This window comes from Centropristis striata, chromosome 17 (assembly GCF_030273125.1).
Source record: "Centropristis striata isolate RG_2023a ecotype Rhode Island chromosome 17, C.striata_1.0, whole genome shotgun sequence".
Taxonomy (NCBI): domain Eukaryota; kingdom Metazoa; phylum Chordata; class Actinopteri; order Perciformes; family Serranidae; genus Centropristis; species Centropristis striata.
This window is the reverse complement of record NC_081533.1, coordinates 27,231,027-27,253,874: the sequence shown is the minus strand read 5'-3', so window position 1 is coordinate 27,253,874 and position 22,848 is coordinate 27,231,027. Positions and strand designations below refer to the sequence as shown.

The 22,848-nt window shown below is 36.2% G+C and overlaps 1 protein-coding gene across 2 annotated transcripts; it reads left to right on the top strand.

Annotated features, from left to right (window-relative positions):
- Positions 1-1,703: 1,703 nt before the first annotated feature.
- On the top strand, positions 1,704-22,772 carry rela (v-rel avian reticuloendotheliosis viral oncogene homolog A). 2 transcript variants are annotated; one of them, XM_059355191.1, is made up of 11 exons: positions 1,704-1,898; positions 5,899-5,937; positions 6,672-6,817; positions 8,756-8,901; positions 10,436-10,527; positions 13,073-13,207; positions 14,715-14,819; positions 19,453-19,668; positions 19,777-19,857; positions 20,610-20,696; positions 21,752-22,772. In XM_059355191.1, the coding sequence occupies exons 1-11, from the start codon at positions 1,892-1,894 to the stop codon at positions 22,609-22,611; spliced, it is 1,914 nt and encodes a 637-aa protein (XP_059211174.1). In that variant the 5' UTR covers positions 1,704-1,891; the 3' UTR covers positions 22,612-22,772. The 2 variants fall into 2 exon arrangements, with proteins under 2 accessions (XP_059211174.1, XP_059211172.1); XM_059355189.1 differs by having other exon boundaries at positions 1,705-1,898; positions 21,749-22,772.
- Positions 22,773-22,848: the final 76 nt, after the last annotated feature.

Below are 22,848 nucleotides of genomic sequence, written 5' to 3'. Positions count from 1 at the left end.
TTATTTTAACTCAAAATAAATCACTAGTATTTGTTCCCCAGACAGCCCAAAATTCCCCAAATAATGTCCAAAATCTGAGATGACTCTGGGAAATATAACCTGAAAGGACATAGACAGAAAGACACAAAAAATTTGAAACCGAACATATGTGGCATATGTCGTAATTGTAGTATAATATAGTCTTTGGGCACATATGGGTTAATATTGCTAAATTAAGATCAGTGTTTATTGTTTAGGTAATTACTTAAATACTTTTGACATTTCCTAAACAGTGTCGTCACCATTATTGTGCAATATTAGGGGGAAACACTTGGAATCAGTTCAACTTTAATATAACATGGTACATATAATAAAGTTATATAAAAAAGTACTTTATTGTCAAAATATCTTTCTCAATAAAGATTTATAAGTGATTGACATTGATATGTTGTGTGATGCATAATTAATTGTATTTTTTAAAGTATTTTGTTTGATATTAGAGGAAATATTATATAAGCTTTTTATTATGATTTTTTTAATGTATTATTTCTAATAAGTAAATGCCTAAAATTCAGTTTTTCATTGTTATTATTATTATTATTATTATTATTATTATTATTATTATTATTATTATTATTAATATTAATATTATTGTAAATGTAAGATCTATTTATATAAATAAAATGATTTTTATCTTGTGGTGTGAGGTGTTTTGTTTATATATTTGGACTGTGACAACACTGAGAACACTTCAAATATCCTAACTGAAACATTAAAATGTATTGAAGTATTAAGTTTTTTTTTAATGGCAGGAAATATTATAGCTTATGTAATGTTTGCCTTTTTGTAATTTATTATAATTAAAATTACACTACTGATTACAATATTATTATTATTACTACTACTACTACTACTGTAGATGTAAAAATCTATGTATATAATTAAAATTACACTCTTTATCTAATGATATGATATTTTTAGACTGTGACAACAGTCTGAGAACAGTCTAAGTAAAAATCCAGTATTTCATTCTATAATAATAATAATAATAATAATAATTATTATTATTATTATTAATTCTATAAATGATAAATAATAATAAGTATTAAGTATTTATTATTTTAAGTGGAGGAAAGAGTATAGCTTTTATTACGTTCGGCTTTTTGTAATTAATTAAAATTGCATTAAAATTGCATTCTTAAAGTGAAGTCACAACCTGAACATTTTTGCATAAATCTGCACTCTGCACATTTCTCCACTTAAATTTGCACTAAGTTGTATATAGTATATTATTACTATTATTATTATTGTATATTTGTATATTGTTAATATGTCTTTTCTTAGATTGTTTATTTTTTATCTTTATCTTAATTGTGTGAACCTTTTGCGGCTGTAACAAAGAAATTTCCCCACTGTGGGATTAATAAAGTCAAATCTGAATCTGAATCTGAGTTTTCATTATTATCATCATCATCATCATTATTATTATTATTATTATTATTATTATTATTATTATTATTATTAATAATAATAATAATATTAATATTATTATTATTGACAGAGATATTTCGATGAAGACACTAAAGTGAAACTTTTCACATGTCAGACGTTCCTGTAAACAGTGAAGTCACCACGTTGACGGTGCATTACGCAAGCAGTTGGACTTCTTCTTCTGCACTTTTCTCACCGGAAGGCTCGTGCTGTCGTTGCGTTGTGCAGCTTCACAACCATCCGCAAAGTGTCACACAGACAGCTGTGGGCGGAGCGAAGGAGGCGACCGAACAGCAATGTCAAGAAGTTGTTAAGAGAGTCTTCACTGTCGCGTCCTTTTTAGCAGAATAAAAACAAACAAACAAACAATAGATAAACAGTGGTGTCGACGGAGAAGCGTGTGTCGGACCCGGACACAACCATGGAAGGTAAGCGGAAATGGGTTTCTTTGCTCGGCCTTTTTTACTCAGTTTAGACCGTGGAGGTGGAACTAACAGGGAGTTGTTTTGCGCACAGGGGAAAGCCCCGCTATCACTGGGTTTGCGCTAACAGAGGGACTGTTCCCGGATAGTGAGCTAACGTACAGTAGGAAGTTTGACAGACCTTTGTGATTTATATTACGTGTCCCTGCCATATGAGAGTGAGAGTTGGGTGCATTTTTACCCTGTGTGTGTGTGTGTCGCGCGTGCCAGCTAACTCACCTGGCACGCGCGGACTAAACAGTCTCGAGCTGCCTCTAAGAGGCCTGTTGGGTTTGTCCACCTCATGGATAGTGCCAGACTCCGTTCAAATATCTGTCAATTTATTGGTCATCCGTTTATTTATGAAAATATATGTTGAATAATATTATTGTCTGTTATATTCAATACCGAATCTTGGCTTCGGCGGACAAATAACACACCAGGAATAACTTGTTTTAATTAAAAATTGGTACATCATGATTGGTCCCCTCTGCACGCAAACGCCCACCTTAGTTTTTAGTGGACGGAAATGATGGAATTTATTTTTTTTTTTTTAATTTTTATTTATTTATATCAAACAGCAATACAGTGCACAGTTACAAAGAAGAAGAAACGAGTTACAGAAAGATAAACAATGCAAAAAATAAAATAGAAGTAAATAATATTTAAAGAAATAAAATAGAAGAATAATTAAATGGAAAAGAATGAAACAAAAACTAATAAACAAATACATAAATAATAAAATAAACAGACGCAAGATTACATGTTAAGTGCATGTGTTGGCAATCTTCACTGCTTTTTTGTTTTGTAGGCAGAAGAGAGTTGAGATATACTGTTTAAACTTTGACTTCAACAAAAAGGAATTTGTTTTTTTTACTTGAAAACTTACATTTGTGTATGTGGTATTTGGCAAAAAGAAAAATTAAATTTATAAGAAAATATGCATCATCCTCCTTCTTTTTGTGATCAAAACAGCCAAATATGACATATTTATAATGCATAGTAAAACCAGTGAAAAGATTTTTGTTCACAAATGACGCAATGTCCTTCTAGAGTTTCTATGTAAATTCACAAGACCAAAATAAATGTGAGCTAGTTTCAGGGTTCAGATCACAAAAACCACATTCCACCTCAATGTCAACTTTAAACTGATGTAACAGCACTTTCGTGGAATAAAATCTATATAGAAATGATGGAAATAGCACCATAATTTGGTACAAGTATAACGTATTAATGCAGATGTGAAGAGTATTATGAGACGATTTAGAAGCTGATATTTTTTTCTATTTCATGTCACATTTACCTTTGCCTATAAGCTAAAGAACATTAAATTGCACTATTTCATAATGGTGTTTGATAATTTAGGAGCTATTTCAACAATCCTATCATATAATTTAGCAGATGCGTTTATCCAAAGTGACGTACATTTGAGAGTTAACACAACACAAGCAAATATGAAATCAAAAGACAACACATGAGTACATGCTAAGGGTTAAGTTTGAGTCGATTGGGACATAAGTGCTATCAGGTTGTATATTTTCCACATCCTGACTTGCTTAAATACAATTTTACCTTCTCAGAATATGGCTAGGGAGAGGAGAGTCAAATTGATGAGCTATGATCATGCATGTATTATGATTTCTAAGACAAATCCATATCACAAGAAGTCAACAACATGTGGAAGCCTTTGTTGGGGCAATTCTAGTGAAATCTATTCCCACATGTGTCTCAGATGCTTCAGCACTGATTTAATATTGGTGCATTTAGTGATTTATGAAGGCAAACTTGTGGTAGACATTTAGTTTCACTTTCACAACGTCAGACTCAATAATTAGACCCTCAGAAAGTCAAAAGTGAAAGTATTACACAATTCATGCTTTGTCTAATTTAAAGTTCCACATTAATTCATATGATACGAATACGAATAGGAAAACTTTATTATCCACTGAGTGGAAATTCCTCTTTGGTTTCACCATAGACATGTCTCAAAACAAACAGAATAAATAGTAAAACAATAAAGAAAAACATTTCAAGGATAGGAAAATATAAAATAGCCTACAGCACCTCGTCCTTCGGCAACCAGCCATCCAACAAGGCACAAAGCCAGCCACAAAATCATTCCAAGCATAATCTTCATTTTCCCACTCAAAATCCACGTCCATTCATTCAAAAACAAATGAAAACACAAATAAAATAGACATGCCAGAACAGGTGAAACACAGGGTCAGCAGCAGCGCCGCGCCTATGTGATATAAGTAAAAGTCAAAGTATATAGTCTTTTTTTTAAATTATTATTTACTTTTTATTCGTTTTTTCTTAGTAACATACACATAAGTGCCAGTGGGCACAAGAACATACAGCATAACGTAAACATAAACATAACATAACAAGGGGAGGATTGTGCATTAAGTAAAACAGCAGAGTCGACATAAGCACATCATACATAAAAATATAAGGATGCTGCTTGAAAATAGCGAAGTCATTTAAAAAAAAAAAAAAAAAAAATCTTAATAGAGGGTTTGATGTTATCTTTGCGATCTATATGAAATCAGGTCTTACAGTTAACACATAGCTGAGCCATTTAAAAAAAAAATGTTTTTTCTTTAGTGAGGCCAACAGGTTACATACAACATAGGATATTTTCCCTTCTTAAAAAAAAACAACAACATAATTTCTTTATATGTACAGGTTCCTGATACATAGGAAAAGCAAAGAAAGGAAAACAAAACTAAATCATAGAAAAGATAACCATCAGGATTTTCATTCTGTACCCATAGATATACATCAACATCAGTTTTCTTCCCAGGCCCAATTTTTTAACATTTTTATGTATTAACATTATGAACAGTTCGAACATAAGAGGGAGTTTCACTTTAATTCTCTGAAAGAAAATAAATAAAGAAAAAGGGACATGCATACACATAGATAATTACAACAAGACAAAAACAAAAAATACTCAAACAAAATCTGATCTTAAGCCTATATGATCAACATACCCAGTCCATTTAGACCATATTCTAGAAAATTTGTCAGTCTGGATTTTGAGGGACATAGCTGAGCCATTTCGACCAGTTCTCTTCAAAAACATCAGTTTGGTTTCTTAGTTTAAATGTAATTCTCTCCATAACATATATATTGTAAATGACATCAATCCAATCATTTGTTGTCGGTTTGTCTTTCTTGAGCCATTTCCTGGTCAGAGCCTTTTTCCCCCCACTAACAACACTCTCAAAAGGTATTTGTCCCGCTTAGCATATTCAAGTCCGTCCAGATCACATAGGTACATGACTTTGAAGTTTAGAGCCATTTTCTTTTAAAAAACAGTCTCCAGGACCCCAAGAATCTGGTACTGTAGTCTTTTGATCCATGTTCTGTTAGTTTGGTCTGAAGCTGGGAAGCAGGCATGTTCCAACATGGAAAGCATGCTGTCCATGCTTTTGCTTTCACATTTAACAAGTCCTACTAGCTGATGGGTGGAGCTTTGGCCACCTGATCTCGTGTCACACCTTGCTTCTTTCACTGAATCTCAACAATTCATTAACTGCATAGCTGAAACTGGAGCGCTTCCCTCTCTTCACTCACAATGGGAGAGTCCTCGCAACAAGGCGGGTAACTTGACACCGATATTACACCCTGCCTGTCATTGTTTGCTTTATTCTGCACTTCTTCTTTTTTTTCCGCGCTTTTATGGAGAGCAATTATATTTAGCTGGGAAGCCCTTGTATCTCAGCACCCTATGACCTCTTTGGACGCTGCACCGTCTGGTAGATTTCCACCCCGACCACAGAGCAAATGACAAACTCTTACTAAACCACAAATATGTGCTGAAAGCAGCTTTTGGTTTTTGTCATCGTTGCTGCCACTGTATGCTGTGTGTCATGTACTGTGCATGGTGAACCACTAATCGCTGTAGGACTTGGACTAAGGAGTGGTTGACATGTCTTTTCTTGTTTCCTGTCCACCACAGGTGTGTATGGAGGATGGGGCCTGAACCCACTCCACCCAGGTAAGAAGCTTTTTCTTGTAAATGAGTGCACGAACCAGGACTGACTTAGATACCTTCCATGAGTAAACATTTCATCACTCTGTGTACCGACGATCGATAACAGAGCTGTTTCTGTGTTGACACACTGATTCACACAAATCAGTGCAGACAGGCCGTGCTGCACAATCTGGATGTTGTGTTTTTTTTTGTTTTTTTTTAAATTAATTCAATTCAATTCAATTCAACTTTATTTATAGAGCGCATTTCATGCACAAGGCAGACTCAATGTGCTTCACAATACACATAATTACAGTTAAAAACAACAACAACAACAACAACAACAACAACAACAAAAAACACAGAAAAATCAAACAAAAATCGATTACAAATTAATTGAAGAGTGCAGGTAGACAAGCTATTCCATATTCACCACATATACACTTACTTACTCACACATGTGCACCCACTAAATTAATATTTTTTATTGCATTTTCCAACATAGACAAAAACAACAAACAACACACTGTGGCCACAGAAAACAAATATCCAATTACTTATTACATAATACAGACAATACAATGAAAATGCTCTGTCCCATTACAATTGACAGTGATGTAGCAAATACACATCTGGAAAAAAAGAAGTGAAGAGTCGTCAAAAATTGAAAATAAAAAAAACAATTTTTCCAAAAATCTCAGATGTTGTGTTTTTATGTATTTCCAAAATACACAATGACACTTCCACATGTCCATCAGTCCAAACAGCGAACCCCTTCATAGAGATCATCGAGCAGCCGAAGCAGAGGGGCATGAGGTTTCGCTATAAGTGTGAGGGCCGCTCGGCCGGCAGCATCCCCGGAGAGAAGAGCAACGACACCACTAAGACCCACCCAGCCATCAAGGTGAGACGGCTGCAGCTTATTCTTTTTTTTTTTTTTTTATAAATGTTTTTATTCATTCGACAGGCAAAAGTACACACAGTGAGAGATAAAGACTTTTTTTCTTTTTCCCAAAACAAAAAACAACCCCTTTTCCCCTCCTCCCCCCCTCCCAGTCCTACATAGTCTTGTTACAAATCAGAGAAAATTAGAAATAATACACATCCTTCTTTTTTACCATGAGCAGATAGAAAAATAAATGAGTACATGAAAAACAACAACATACAGAGATATAGCATTGTCCATGGGTTGAAATGAGGCAGAGAGAGAAATTAAATATGGTGAGAGGTTAATTGTCAGGGGAGAGCATTTTATTTATCCTGTAGCGTCTTCAGTTTAGCTATGTAACTAATCATACAGCCCCAAACAGAAACACATTTTTCAGGCGTTCCCCTCAGATTATATTTAATTTTCTCCAGGTCTAAATACAGCATGAGGTCCTTAGACGGCTGCAACTTATTCTGCATAGTTTCCTGCTGTGATCCATCTAATGTAGCTCAGATTTTATAGTAGCCATGTGATCTACAAGCTTGGGTAAAAAAACAACAACATTAAAATGAATATGGTACTATGATGGCTGCTGTATACACTTACACTTGCACTAACCAAGTACTGTTCTTATAGTTATAGTATATATTTCCTTGCATTTATAACATAATTTATAATATCTCCTTGTTTTTATATTTCATATTGTATTTTGGTAACGCTTTATATTAAGGTCCTTGTAATAACCATTAATTAACAAGTAATAAGGCCCTTGTAAGTCCTTACAAGATGCTTATAAACATTATTGTGTGTTTATAAGCTTATATAAGTGTTAATAATGGCATTACAAACACCCATGACCCACCCATTATGTCTTTGCCATGCCTTTATTAATCTTATTTTGTTTGCTTATTGATATTAAAATATACTTTATTGCTCATCTATTATAAGTTAACTATAAGTTAACTATGTTTTTTGCAACTACCGGATCTAAAGCGAGAACAATGCCTTATTACTTGTTAATTAATGGTTATTAAGGACCTTATTATAAAGCGTTACCTGTATTTTTATTGTGTCTTGAACTCTCTTATTTTGCACAGTATGACTAGTTAATAATTTTATTCTATTTATTCTATTTTATTGTATTGGTGTTGTACTGCTGCTGCTGGAATTGCCAATTTCCTGAGGGAACCTTCCCAAGGGATTAATAAAGTTAAATTTATCTATCTATCTATCTATCTATCTATCTATCTATCTATCTATCTATCTATCTATCTATCTATCTATCTATCTATCTATCTATCTATCTATCTATCTATCTATCTATCTATCTATCTATCTATCTATCTATCTATCTATCTATCTATCTATCTAGTGAAATCCAGTGAAATTCCCACTCCAAATTAAATACCTTGGCAATTGTTATTATTATTATTGTAAATACCAAGAGTTCATTGTCATTCACATCATTTACAGTCATGGGAAAAAAATATTAGACCACCCTTGTTTTCTCCTTGCTTTCTTGTTCATTTAATGTCTGGTACAACTAAAGGTACATTTAAAAGAAATTGAAGAAAACAATGGTCTAATATTTTTTTCCGTTCCTATGTATATATACATAAAATGTTATTTTTATTATTATTTTAATTATTTGACATTTGTAGACAAGATCAATCTCTTAATCAAAAATATAACTGGTGGAGTGGATAAATACAGAAGTTACAAAATGCTTCACAGTAATAGCCATCAAGCACAACATGTTGTATGCTATATGGCATTTATAAATGATTACATTCTCCGTTTGAGCAACCGGCTGTGTGAGTAAGATCTGACTGTAAATTGGAAGCAAGCAACCACGTTACTAAAGTGCCCTTTACTTATTTGGAATCACTAATGTGTGACATGTTTCCCCTCCAGGTGCACAACTACAGCGGCCCACTGCGTGTTCGCATCTCGCTGGTGACGAAGAACACGCCGCACAAGCCCCACCCCCACGAGCTGGTGGGGAAAGACTGCAAGCATGGATACTACGAAGCAGACCTGCAGGAGAGACGAATACACAGGTAGACTGGAGAGAGAATGTGCTGCTCTGGGTCTCACACACAAGGAAATGATGACACTTTTTGTTCAAAATTACACTGAAGTGCCTCAAGGAAACTGCAGTTCCACATAAAAACATGGTGGCAAAGCCTGAGATTGACCGAGATAAGGACTTTATTTGTAAGTGATGACGTGTTTACTGTCACCTTGTTTAAACTAGTCGCTGGCTTTACCTTGGGGTTTGGAGATGAGTAAAATATTAACAGCATAAAAACCACCTCATGACAAGTTTACCTCTGCTTGTTTATAGTCTAGTCTGAGCCACTGCTCAGAGAAGTTAAGTAATACAAGTCTGAAAGGCTTTGAAGAAAGAAAGCGCAACAACAGTGACTGACGAGGAACTTTAAATTGCTTAATGTTTAAACTTATGACATCAGTCTGTCTGTCTGTTTGCATTTCAACACACTTCTGACAAAGATAGACAGTGTGTGCAGCCCTCCACTGCCAATATTGTGATTCATTGCACTTGTTTATATTAGTCATTAGTATTTCACGTGGAAAGATGTATACCGCATCGAGTAAAAAGTTAAATAAACCTACACTGTAGTATAAATGACAATATTTCTATGGAAGTCTCAACGAGGAAGGTTTCTAACGCAGGTTATAGCAGATACAGTACAGGCCAAAAGTTTGGACACACCTTCTCATTCAATGTTTTTCCTTTATTTTCATGACTATTTACATTGTAGATTCATCAAAACTATTAATGAACACATATGGAATTATGTACTTAACAAAAAAGTGTGAAATAACTGAAAACATGTCGTATATTCTAGTAAGCAAAGGGTGGCTACTTTGAGGAATCTAAAATACAAGACATGTTTTCAGTTATTTCACACTTTTTTTGTTAAGTACATAATTCCATATGTGTTCATTCGTAGTTTTGATGCCTTCAGTGAGAATCTACAATGTAAATAGTCATGAAAATAAAGAAAACGCATTGAATGAGATGGGTGTGTCCAAACTTTTGGCCTGTACTGTATAGTGAGGTAATATGAGGATTAGGAGAGAGAATATAATATATACACATAGATAACAGGAAATAATAAATTAGAAATATCAGTTTAAAAGTCTGTAACATTATAGTATTATATTAGTGGATGTCTGAAATGTCTTAATCTATCGTTAGTGCACTTCAACTCCAGTATTTTTCCACTCTTAACTGTCCTCTCAAAGCGCAGATGTGGTCAGTGACCCATAGCGATGACGCTTCATTATTTTTTAAATGTGGCTTTTATGGGAGCAAAAGCGTCCAAAGTGGAGGTGCAAAGAAGATTAAAACTATGGTTAATGGAGAGACACTTGCACTATGTGTGAACAGTAAAATGGATGTTTGACCGTTATGTTATGCAGGTCCCACAGTATTTTGTTTCACATCACCAAAAAACCTTTTAGAATTCATAGTATCAGTTCAGAAAGTACATGCATGCTTCGGTGGTTTCTGTCTTTTGGTTTCTGTCTTACACTGTATCTGCCTTACACTGTATCTGCTTTCAGTTTTCAGAACCTGGGCATACAGTGTGTCAAGAAGAAGGATGTGGTTGAGGCCATCACTTGTAGGCTGCAGACCAATAACAACCCCTTCAACAGTAAGTGGCTCAGCTGAAAGATGAGTGTGCGACACAAAGCACTTTCTGTGTCGCTGCACTTTCTCTGTTAAATCTATCTTCGTGCGAAAAAGTTATTGTGAGATGTGGAGGGAGTCCCTAAATGTCCTCAACTCAATTTCACTGAACTAGAATGGATATTTATTGATAAAAGTCAAAAGAATCTCATTTTAAATGTACTGAAACCAGAATTAGTCATTCAATTTTAAAGTGAGAATTTGAAGAAAAGTCTGTTTGCAGCTACATTTTTATTAATTTGCAATTAACAAACAAAGTTAGTTTGAAATGGATTTTTTTATAAGGCAATAATAATAATGGTAGTTAATAATGTTAGTTAGATAGATGTTTTTTGCCTAAAGTAAAACTAGCTACTGTCATGGATTAATTTAATAGAGACTATGATCTCCTTTCCCTTCTTTGAATTGTGTCTTCCTATTTAAACCTGCTGCCAGTGTAGCTTGTACCTTTGCTGTGTTAGGAACTAGCTAACTCTCTAGCAGCAATGAAAACTTCTAATATCATGTCATGATTTCATCTGTCGGGGGGGGAAAAAAATCTTCTTAAAAATGACTACTAGTATTGCTACTAGCTTTGCACTAAAAGCACTTTTCATGACCTTGAATTTGTTTGCAAGTCAAACAAACAAGCTTAAAATGGCTGGTTTTATACAAGACAATGGTAAAATAATGTAGCTAGATAGATTATTTTTGCCTCATATCAAACTTGCTCCTGCATGGATACATTTTACTCAGAATGTGATGTCCTTTCCTTCTTGTGTCTCTCTGTTCTCTTATTAATACAACAGTTTTGTTAACTGGGTAGTTAGCATGAGCAATTTAAAAATCATATTATGTCATGTGTTTGAAAAATTACTAACTAAAGAAATATCTAACTTTACTGTTACATTTCTTAGCAAGGCTAAGAAACTAGCTTAAAATGGCTGTTCTTATCCAAAACAATGGTGAAATACTGTAGCTAGGTAGATGCATTTTGCTAATGTCAAGCTAGCTACTGTAATGGACACCTTTTATGGAGAGTGTGATATCTTCACTCTATAGGGCGCTACAGGAATGAGTTCTTAAACTTAAGCTCCCTGGGAACTATTCTCTCAAACTTAATGAGTATTTTGTATGGGTTTTTTGGTAGATGCCTGAAAAAAGTCTGTGGTTAACACAAGCTGAAGAGATGTTTGCGTTTAGTTGTACGACATAAAATACGTTCGTAAATACCCCACCTGTTGATTTTGGAGTTTTTACGTGTCCTTAAAAAGGCGGTTGCTAACAAGTGGCTAAAAGAGACTACAGTGGTTGTCGGGGCATTACACGTCATCACGCCAGACATGGACAGGAACTCTCTCTCTAGTCCGCCTCACAGCCTCAAGTCGTGTTTTTCAGTGCTCTTGCAAACTCATGTAGATTGTTAATTATCTTAATAAACAATTTATTAGGCTACGGACCCCCTAGCTTGTCAAAACAGCTGGTTAGCTTGTCGGAGACCGTCTGAAGCAAAACAGCTGTGACGTTAGCTTTTATTTCGTCTGCTGCATTAATGCTTCAAACATAATAAAAGTGGACATTAATTTGTGAAGATTATCCCACTGAACAAAACATGTAAGCATCAGAAATGTGTGTTTGCCACAGAGTTTATTTTCTGCAATGATCCAAAAACCAATGCGAGATGCTATTTTAGCTCTTACCTGTGCTTTGTTCAGAGCTAGCTAACCGTATAGTTAGCATGAGCAGCGATAGCCACTATAGCAATACAGATGCTGCCTTCAAAAGGAACTTGTACGCTTGTGGTTCAACATGAGAAATGGTACACACAATATGCATTCAAGTCGTGAGAAAATCACTGCTAGGCAATGGCAATATGGACGATAATATTAACAATTGCTGTTGGCGTCTAAAAGCCATAAATGCTAACAATTTCGCAAGCTAGCGAGCTGGAAATGTAATGCAGTGAATGCAAAGGTACAATAACAGAGGTGAAGATGAGGCCACTTAACATATCAACATTTTTTCTCAGAAATATGATAAAATTAAGAAGAATGAAAGAAAGAAAAACTCTATACGACGTCCAATGGCCTCTGCCATTTCTGAAAATGTTAGCCATGACGTCATTGCTTGTCATCTCAGAAGTTTGGGAAATTTTCCACTTGTGAGGTTGTGAATAACGCAAGAGGTGGCATTCCTATGGACTTTCTCATGAACACAATATACACAACCCTATTTAAAGGCAGCAAGACAACTCATCGCCACTGTTTAACCGAGGTCACTGAATGTGCTCGAACACAAAAGAGAGATAAGTACTACTCACAGAAAAAATGATCTGACTGATAACCAGTTGTTTGCACTGTGAGCAAAAAAATACTGTATGTACAGTAACAATAACAGCAGGAAGTGTAATTTGTAACCTTCACCCTTGACTGATGTTTAAATACTGATAGCCATTTGGCCGGATGCTGTGCTCGGCGGCTGTGTTGCCTGATTGTGAACTCCACCCTTTCCCTGCTGTATCTTTGCTGCAGTTCCCGAGGCGAAGGTGTGGGAGGAAGAGTTTGACCTGAACTCAGTTCGGCTTTGCTTCCAGGCCTCCATCACTCTGCCTACAGGGGAGCTGTTCGCTCTGGATCCAGTGGTATCACAGCCCATCTATGACAACAGTGAGTATGTGCACATGCAGCAATATGCTATCTTTAATATCTGGGGACTATTTTTAACTCACATATTGCCACATAGATCAGTTTTTGTCGAGGTAAGCTGATAAATTTATAATGGATTTTAATAAAATACCAGGTTTTATGTCAGCTCTATACAGCTACACAACTGTACAATATAAAGTTCACGCTCACATCTGTAACCTTGAATCCCCCACAACACTCTTTGTTCCTCTTTGCATTTGAACTTTTCTTGTCAGACTGAAGGTATTTACAAGAACTGGTCTCAGTCGTAATAGTAAGCTCTTATCTAGTTGCTGAGCCCTTCTTAACTCAAAGCTGGAGCCATTTCACAGCTCTGGATAGAGATCGAAAATATGTTTGCAACACTGAAATGTTTACAAATGTGATACTGAAATGCACTTACTGCAACATTTGTTTACCAAATGATTTGGATTTCTTTTTACGTTCTCCTGCAGTTAAAATGTGTTTAATGTGCATGTCTTATTGAGACATCTGCACACGGTTTGCACAATAGCTAATGTTTTTTCTTAGCACAGCTTTTTTCTTTCACAAAAGATGATTCAGGTTAGTAAGTTTTATGTCAGGAGTTTCTCCAGTGCTGTAGTTGAGGATTTAATAGGTACATCCAATCGTAAATTTAAACTAGAAAATTCCCACGGAAATTTTGATGGTGTCTTGAATAATACTAAACCATTAGATCTACTTGCTTTGTGGGGCTTTTATTTTGAAGGTCCGTGTCATTCGTACCTGGCTTATTCATCCTAGCCGGTTGCTATGGTGATGAGTGCAGCATTAGAGAGTGGAGAGATAAGGGGCATACAACACAGTGTCTAGCAAGATATAGTTACTTTGTGGGGCTTTTATTTTGAAGGCCTGTGTCATCATGACCTCTCCCACATGCTGGCTGGTTGCTATGGTCATGAGTACATCATTACATCACAGCATCAGTTGATAACTAACAGCTGAGTAAGGCCATTTAATGGAGAACGCACCTCTCAAACTACTCCCTTTTTTTTCACTGTGAGTCCTAACAACAAAATATTATGCCTGGTGAAAGACAAGGATCTCCTGAACACGTTGATGAAAATAATTTATTTTTCTGTCTTAAAGATGTTTGTCCCGCCGAATAATTCTTTCTGTTTGGGATTTGTTTCACTTATGAAATGTGACATCCAGACTGGCTTTTTTTAAATGAACAGCAGTCATAATACATTATACTTAGTTATACAATTTCAACAAACAGGAAATCAGAAAAATACAGTTGCTATAAAATCAAAAATCATAAGTAATGATAAAAACAGCTTTCAGTGTAAAACTGTATGAACAGAAAAGACAGGAAGGAAAAAGGGGATTCTGTAGAGGAAATAAGTTATTTTTTTGGCTGCTTAAGGCGTGTAGTATTGACTTGTCAGTAAAAGCACATAGTCCCATGCATTTAAAAGGTGTCTGGTGTTAATATGTATTCATAATAGATTTTTCTGTCTCAAAGGGGCTCCAAACACTGCTGAACTGAAGATCTGCAGAGTTAACCGCAACTCTGGAAGCTGCAAAGGAGGAGATGAAATCTTTCTGCTGTGTGACAAAGTGCAAAAAGGTAAATATATGCCTATAATATACTGATTCCATTAATGTTCACAGTGGGTTTCTATGTTCTTTCAGCGGAGATGATGAAATGAACATCCTCATAGTACAGTAAAAGCCACAGTCAAGTTTTGTTTTTTGTTTTTTTACAACTGCAGTTTAACATCTCATGGTGTGACATAAATGACTTCCTGTCACTTGCACTCCTTACATATATTTCGATTTTGGTGGTTTGATTGCTGATGTTAGTGAGAACCCCTCACACATGTTTTCACACCATGACAAAAAGGCACCAACCCATCACAATGTGTGGAAAAAGACGTTGCCTCGAAATGTACGCTAACATAATGTAGCAGGGGTTAAAATAAAGACAGAGAGGCACCATAGTGCTAAAAGGAGCACACTTTATTACTCCTTTCAACTTTGTTTGACAAAGGCAGCACAGACTAATAAACTTAGAGCAATTATCTAAAAGGAAAATAGAGAGTAGTCGTGTTTCCGTCAACAAACGTCTCTGCACATGTTGAAATTTGCATGAGACAAGCTTGATGGAAACACCAAAATTCGATAAAACTTGCATAAAAGTTTTTGCACTCGCCTGAGGTGGTGTTTGTCTTTTTTGAAAAATAGTTAAGGCGCTAAGCAGGAGATGGAAACGCTTTTTCCGAATAAGTTCTGACGTCGCATGTCTGATCAGCTGTTTCCGCTCTGAAGTGAAAGAACAATTACAAGTTGATTGATTTAATCTAATTCCTCAAGACTTCTCTCCATTTTTTCTCTTGGTGGCCAAAGTTGTCCAATAAGCAAAAAAAATGTGTTTGTTTGTTTTTTCTGCTAACAGCCCACCGAATAATTCTTTCTGTTTGGGATTTGTTTCACTTATGAAATGTGACATCCAGACTGGCTTTTTTTAAATGAGCAGCAGTCATAATACATTATACTTTTAAAAGTTATACAATTTCAACAAACATCAGAAAGATACAGTAGCTATAAAATCGGTGGCCAAAAGTTGTCCAACAAGCAAAAAAAATGTGTTTGTTTGTTTTTTCTGCTAACAGCCCACCGAATAATTCCGAATAAGTTCTGACGTTGCATGTCTGATCAGCTGTTTCCGCAGTGAAAGAAGAATTACAAGTTGATTGATTTAATCTAATTCCTGAAGACTTCTCTCCATTTTTTCTCTCGGTGGCCAAAGTTGTCCAACAAGCAAAAAAAATGTGTTTGTTTGTTTTTTCTCTCTCGCGCAATCTCTACATTTTCTACCGTTTACTGGCAAATTAGCCTACAGCAACATTACACTGCCATTTTCTGACCAAAGCACGTTTATGCAGATTTGTTTATTTGATCTTAACCTGTTGAACGAAAACGTCCCAAGTTCTCATTTTCCTTAATGCGACATTTCAAAAGTTTGTTTCAAAATTTGCTTCCACTTGAATTGAGCAGCAGTCATAATAAATTATAAATTGTACTTGATATGATATACAATTTTAACAAACATCAGAAAAATACAGTAGCTATAAAATCAAAAATCATAAGAAATAATTAAAAACTGCTTTTAGTGCATCTATAAAACTGTATGAACAGAAAAGACTGTGAAAAAGGGAATTCTGTAGAGGAAATAAGTAAATTTTTTGGCTGCTTAAGGCGTGTAGTATTGACTTGTCAGTAAAAGCTCAGTGTCCGGTGTTAATATGTATTCATAATTGATTTTTCGGTCAAAAGTTTGCTTCAAAATTCGCTTCCACTTGAATGGAAACACGGCGAGTAATGTTGAATAAAAATGTTTCTGAAGAATAAGCTGGCACAAATCAGACGGAACCTTTTGTTGAACAAATGTTGCAACTGTCGCAAAATGTCGTCGCTGTTACATACACTACTGGTCAAAAGTTTTAGAACACACCAACTTTTCCAGAATTTAATTGAAAATGACGCAGTTTGATGTCTCGGTGAACTCTGAAATTAATGCACATTTGCAACATTTAAAATTCTTTATTGAGCATGATAGTGTTTTGAAAGTAAAAAAAAGATTCAAAATCACATTTTATGTTGGACTAAAGGAGTAAAAAAAGACACAAAATGACCAAAAAAAGACACAAAATGACAAAAAAAGACACCAAAAGACACAAAATGACCAAAAAAAGACACAAAATGACAAAAATGGACAAAATAGCCCGAGACTCCATAGAGTTAAGTTGTTAACCCATTTCTTGTCCCCTGAAAAAGGCCTACCGTACTTGTATAATTCTGAAATGTACATTATTTTTCAGTTTTGGTTAAGCTTACCTTTTTTATTTACCTCTGGCAGTTCACCACTTACCTTTGTACCCTTTCAAGCTGTTCATTTGACTTGAACATTTGACTTGAATTTCAATAAAAAAATGGAAAAATTGGGGTGTTCTAAAACTTTTGACCGGTAGTGTATAATATAAAATATTCTAACCCACAGACTTGTATTTTGTCCCTATGAGGAAGAATGGTCACTACAGTGTGACTGTGTAAACAACCTGAGTAACAGACGGCCCTCTGCAACATAAAGCTAAAACACGCGGGATCAGTGAGCAAAACAAACAAACAAGAAAACATGATTCAATTCATCAATAGTCTATGGGCAAGATTTGACTTTTAATCAAGATTTGATTTTTTTTTTTTTTATATTTGATTTTCAGTTTTATACATGTAATGTGTACAAATATAAACATATAAACATACAATATACCAACAGTATAGAGATATAACAAAGCCCCCCACTCCAACAAAACAAAAAACAAAAAGTCAGTGTTCAAGGTCAATACAAACAATTACATTAAGCACTTGGTCTAAATATGGCTGCCAAATTTTCAGAAAGCTGTTATATCGTTTTCTGAGACAATAGGTGATTTTTTTCCAGAGGGATACAACTATTCATCTCAACAGACCACCTATCAATAAGAAGAGGGGAGTCAGATTTCCATGATGCTGCAATTCACTTTTTAGCCACACACAGAGCAACTTCAATAAATTTGAGCTGTGCATTGTTCAAAGAGCAGCGAATACTTGTAAAGTTCCCCAATAAACAAAGTTCAGGGTCCACTGGAACATTTATTCCTGTGATCTTGGTTAAAGTGGAACAGATATCATGCCAGAAGGGTCTAACTTTCATACACAGCCAGGTACAGTGCAAAAAGGAACCAGCATCACATCTGAAGCACATTTCCGACAGGTTAGATTTGAATGAATGTAATTTTTCTGGGGTAAGGTATAATTGATGTAGAATATTATAGTTAATCAATCTATACCGGGCATTGATAATAGTTGACAAGCTGTTCTGACATAGTTCCGTCCAAAACTGTTCATCAATTGCAACACCGAGATCTGACTCCCATTTACCGATCAGATTTGAGAATATAAAGTCCTAGTCGGGGACACCTCTACTACTCTGCTCTCATATAACTTTCCATACAACCAGTGTGAAGTAATTATTTTTAGTTGCATGTGAGGTTTCGTTGTCCGTCACAGAATCTGCCGTGTCTAATGCAAAGCAGTCGTGTTATCTCTAAGTGACATAAATCACAAATTAAAAGCTTTCTTCCTCTTTTCTAGTGTCCACTTCTCTTTTTTTTAAATTACTAACATAACATGCCGTATGTGGATAATGACAATTAACTGCTTTCCACTCTGTTTCTGTACCTGCGAAATGGGAACATTTATACGTTATTGGCTTCACATCAGAAGGATTTCCTGTGTGGGTGCTGTGATGCTGATATAACTCTTTAAACTTTCCGTCTCCCTCCTCCTCTTGAATTAACTCAGTTTCTTCCTCTGTTATTTTCTTTGCCTTATCTATTTCTAATTAACATAAGCAAAAAATAAATGATCACAATCAAAAATCACATTTATTTTAATTAAAATAAGTCTTTTCAAATCTGGGAGAAGTGGAGATTGTACATCGCCCCGTAACACCCTTCTTTTGTTAAATATTGTGTAACTTTCTTTTAAAAAAAAAATGTTTTAATCTGTTTTTTACTACTTACACCCCCAAGTTCTGTTCTGTTCGTTCGTTTGTTTATAAAAATCTGAAAATATGGATCACAGTGTCTATTATCAAAACGGTGATGACTGTTGTAATGTGATATTAAGAACATCTTTTGCTCAAACTGCCTTTTCAATAAAAGGAACAAAATTATGGAACTCACTGCCAGACTACTTGAAATGTATCCCTACATTTGTTGCATTTAAAAAACAAACAAAAGTGTGGCTACTTCAGCAACAATCTTGCTCTCATACTTAGTTTTTTACTATTTAGTTTTAATATTTAGCTTGTATTCTCTCTGTATTATTATTATTATTATTATGCTGTTGTTTTATGCCTGTATTTTTAATAATGTTAATCTGTATTATTATTTTTGATCAAAAGCCCTACTAGGGACAAGTGTCGTGAATTAGCTTTGGCTAAAAACACTATGATGCATACATCAGATAAACTGTCAAGATTGTCTATGTTTTTGTATCTGTCCCTATTCAAATAAACCTTAAATAAATTGAAATGTGATTCTAAATAAAGACAAAATGATAAAAAAAATAAAATAAGTCTTTTCCCCTCAGTTATTTGCAGTAGTTTGATGGCAGGCGTGTGTTGAGTTTACCATCTCCTGTCTGTCCCCCTTTAGAAGACATCGAAGTGCGATTCTTCCAGGACACCTGGGAGGGAAAGGGGACTTTCTCCCAGGCTGATGTCCACAGGCAGGTGGCCATCGTGTTCCGCACGCCGCCATACCGCGACACTAACCTCAGCAAGCCCATTATCGTCAAGATGCAGCTGCGCCGGCCCTCTGACCGCGAGGTCAGCGAGCCCATGGACTTCCAGTACCTGCCTGCTGACCCAGGTAAAAGGCAGTGTTCCTATTTGTCAATATGATGCCACATAACATATGTCAGCTTTTCCTGAGAATGTTAAATATTTCTCATCACTCTTCTAACTACTTCCCCTGTAGACGAGTACAGGCTGACTGAGAAGAGAAAGCGTACAGGGGACATGTTCCAGAGCCTGAAGCTGGGGCCGATTCTATCTACTGGTACGTTAATGAGTGTTTTCTATCACCTTCACTGCTATATATATATATATATATATATATATATATATATATACACACACTACTGGTCAAAAGTTTTAGAACACACCAACTTTTCCAGAATTTAATTGAAAATGATGCAGTTTAATGTCTCAGTGTACTCTGAAATGAATGCACATTTGCAACATTTAAAATTCTTTATTGAACATGATAGTGTTTTGAAAGTAAAAAAAAGATTCAAAATCACATTTTATGTTGGACTAAAGGACTAAAAAAAAGACATAAAATGACCAAGAAAAGACACAAAATGACAAAAAAGACACCAAAAGACACAAAATGACCAAAAAAAGACACAAAATGACTTACAAAGACACGAAAAGACTTCAAAAATGGACAAAATAGCCCAAGACTCCATAGAGTTAAGTTGTTAACCCATTTCTTGTTCCCTGAAAAAGGCCTACTTGTATAATTCTGAAATGTACATTATTTTTCAGTTTTGGTTAAGCTTACCTTTTTTTATTTACCTCTGGCAGTTCACCACTTACCTTTGTACCCTTTCAAGCTGTTCATTTGACTTGAACTGCTTGAATTTCAATAAAAAACTGGAAAAAATTGGGGTGTTCTAAAACCTTTGACCGGTAGTGTATATATATATATATATATATATATATACACTACCGTGTATAAAATTCACTATATAATAGTGAATTTTTTTTTGTTTCAGTGTAATTTAATCATGTCTGTTAAAATTTCAGTGTCCATCCCACAAGAGAGACGGCACATAAGCCCGGCCAGGAGAACAGTCACAGCCACCAGGCCTCCATCAGTGAATTCAGTAGCTGGTGAGTGTTTAATTTGTCTTAAAGGTTAAGGATGCACTGATCCAACTTTTTCAGTCCCAATACCGATTCCGATACCTGGGCTTTTGGTATCAACCATACAGAGTACCGATCTGACACCAGTGTTTAATGGAAAGCAAATTTAATGAAATATTTTTGTAGGCCAACCCAGAAGTAGCATCTCCATGGGTTCTATTGAGAATTCGCCTATGGGATTTTTGCATTGGATTTTGGCTCATGACAGAAAATAGGCTCTGCGGCAAAAACACGTTTCTGATGCTTACGAGTTTTGCTCAGCAGGATAATCTTCACAAATGAACACCACTTTAATTAAGTTTGAAGTGTTAATGCAGCCGATGAAAGTAAAACGCTAACGTTATGCTATAGCTAACTTCACCACTGTCACATGACTTGAACGTCACAGCTGTTTTGCTTTAGACGATCTCCAACAAGCCAACCAGCTGTTTTGACAAATTACCAAATCCGTAGACTAATAATTGTTAATTTCCATAATCTACAATCTACAGTTTGTAAGAGCACGAAAAAACACGACTAGAGGCTGTGAGGCGGACTAGTGAGAGAGTTCTTGTCCGTTTGTCGTACAATAAAATGCTGGTGTTAACCACAGACCTTATTTCGGGTATCCAACCAAAAGCCCATTCAGAATCCTTATTGAGTTTAAGAAGATAGAGCCCAGGGCGCTAAGATGCTAACTTACTTCCGGGTTAAAGAACTCATTCCTGTGCCGCCCTATTAACCCATTGAAGCCTGGAAAGCAGATACGTCGTTTTGTAGTATTTGTATAAGCTCTCAAATACTTTTCGAATTTAATTTCTATCTGCTACAGAGGCTGAAAAATCTATTATTTAGTAGAAGCGTTGACACTTCTGTTGAATTTCCAGAAAATCTTCAGGTTTTAGGGGCTTATTTTAAAATCGCCCAGAGGTTTTTACAGGCAGTTTTAGGCGTCAGTGGGTTAATAAGCTTATAACTCAAAGAAAGACTTGGACCATTGAACTCAAATTCCTTGTTGTGTTTGTGTTGTGTGTCTCTAGCAGCTGTGGTGCCGCCTGCTGCCAGTGGAGCCAAACCCCAGCCTTCCTACCCATATCAACAAAGCCAGCCCTTCTCAGTCCAGCCCAAGGTGGAGGCCTCCCCCTCCATCTCCGCTGCGACTACAAACCAAACATGGAGGTTCATGGAGAGCCTGAGCCTGGGCACCCAGCCCAAAGCCACTCCAGTGACCAGCTTCACAATGAGCCAGGTACCAGCCCCCTGCTCCTCCACCACCACTTCCACCGCCAACCAGGACTACTCTACCGTCAACCTGTCAGACCTTCACGAGTTCTTCCCCAACATCTCCTCGGCCATGGTCCAGGAGCCGGTACCTTCTCAGGGGAGCGCGGCCTACCCAATGAGCAGCAGCTCCTTCAACCTCCAGGGCTCTCAGTTCCGAGTAGACGCACCACTCGTGGACGACGACATCCCAGAGTTCCCTAGCTTTTCCGAAACCCAGGCCCCAGGTGCTCTAGACAACCTAAACATGGACGACTTTGAGGACCTTCTGAACCCCGACCTCATGGGCGAGAGTGGAAACAGCGCCTTGATGTTGGCTCAAGCTTCATGCCAGCAAGCGGCCCCTCCCAGCTCTTCAACTGCTGCCCACAGTGTCGCAAGCCAGAACACTTCTGACCCCGCCAGCGCCCCAGGAAGCACCTGGATGAATTACCCCAACAGCATCGCCAAAATGCTCCAGAACGAGGGCATGATTGACATCTCCACCCACAACAACAACAACAACCACCGGCCTGCTGTGCTGGATGAGTTCGATGAGCTGATGTCTGCTGACGAAGATCGTCTCATTTCCATTTTTAATAGTGGAAGCCAGGCTGGCTTTGTGTCAGGACACCAGACTTAAACTTTGTCCATGTGATTTTTTTTTTTTAACGGACATATTTACATAGACCACTTATATCTGCCCTTTTAAGCTTCAGAACTACAAGTTCTTTGTTGTTATGAAGACAACAAAGGAATATGGTGGATATAATAGGGCTGTAAGAGGCAGAATGTAGCAGAACTGCTCACTGTGGACATGCTTAATGAAACAACAGCAAGGACTGTGTGGTATTCAATTTGTGGGTTTTGCAAGGGCTTT

What these genes read in the sequence shown, in the direction of transcription:
- rela (XM_059355189.1), top strand. An exon ending in CAGGAGAGACGAATACACAG is followed by an intron (nt 8,902 to 10,435) that starts GTAGACTGGAGA and finishes ATCTGCTTTCAG; the next exon opens with TTTTCAGAACCTGGGCATAC. An exon ending in GTACCTGCCTGCTGACCCAG is followed by an intron (nt 19,669 to 19,776) that starts GTAAAAGGCAGT and finishes CTTCCCCTGTAG; the next exon opens with ACGAGTACAGGCTGACTGAG.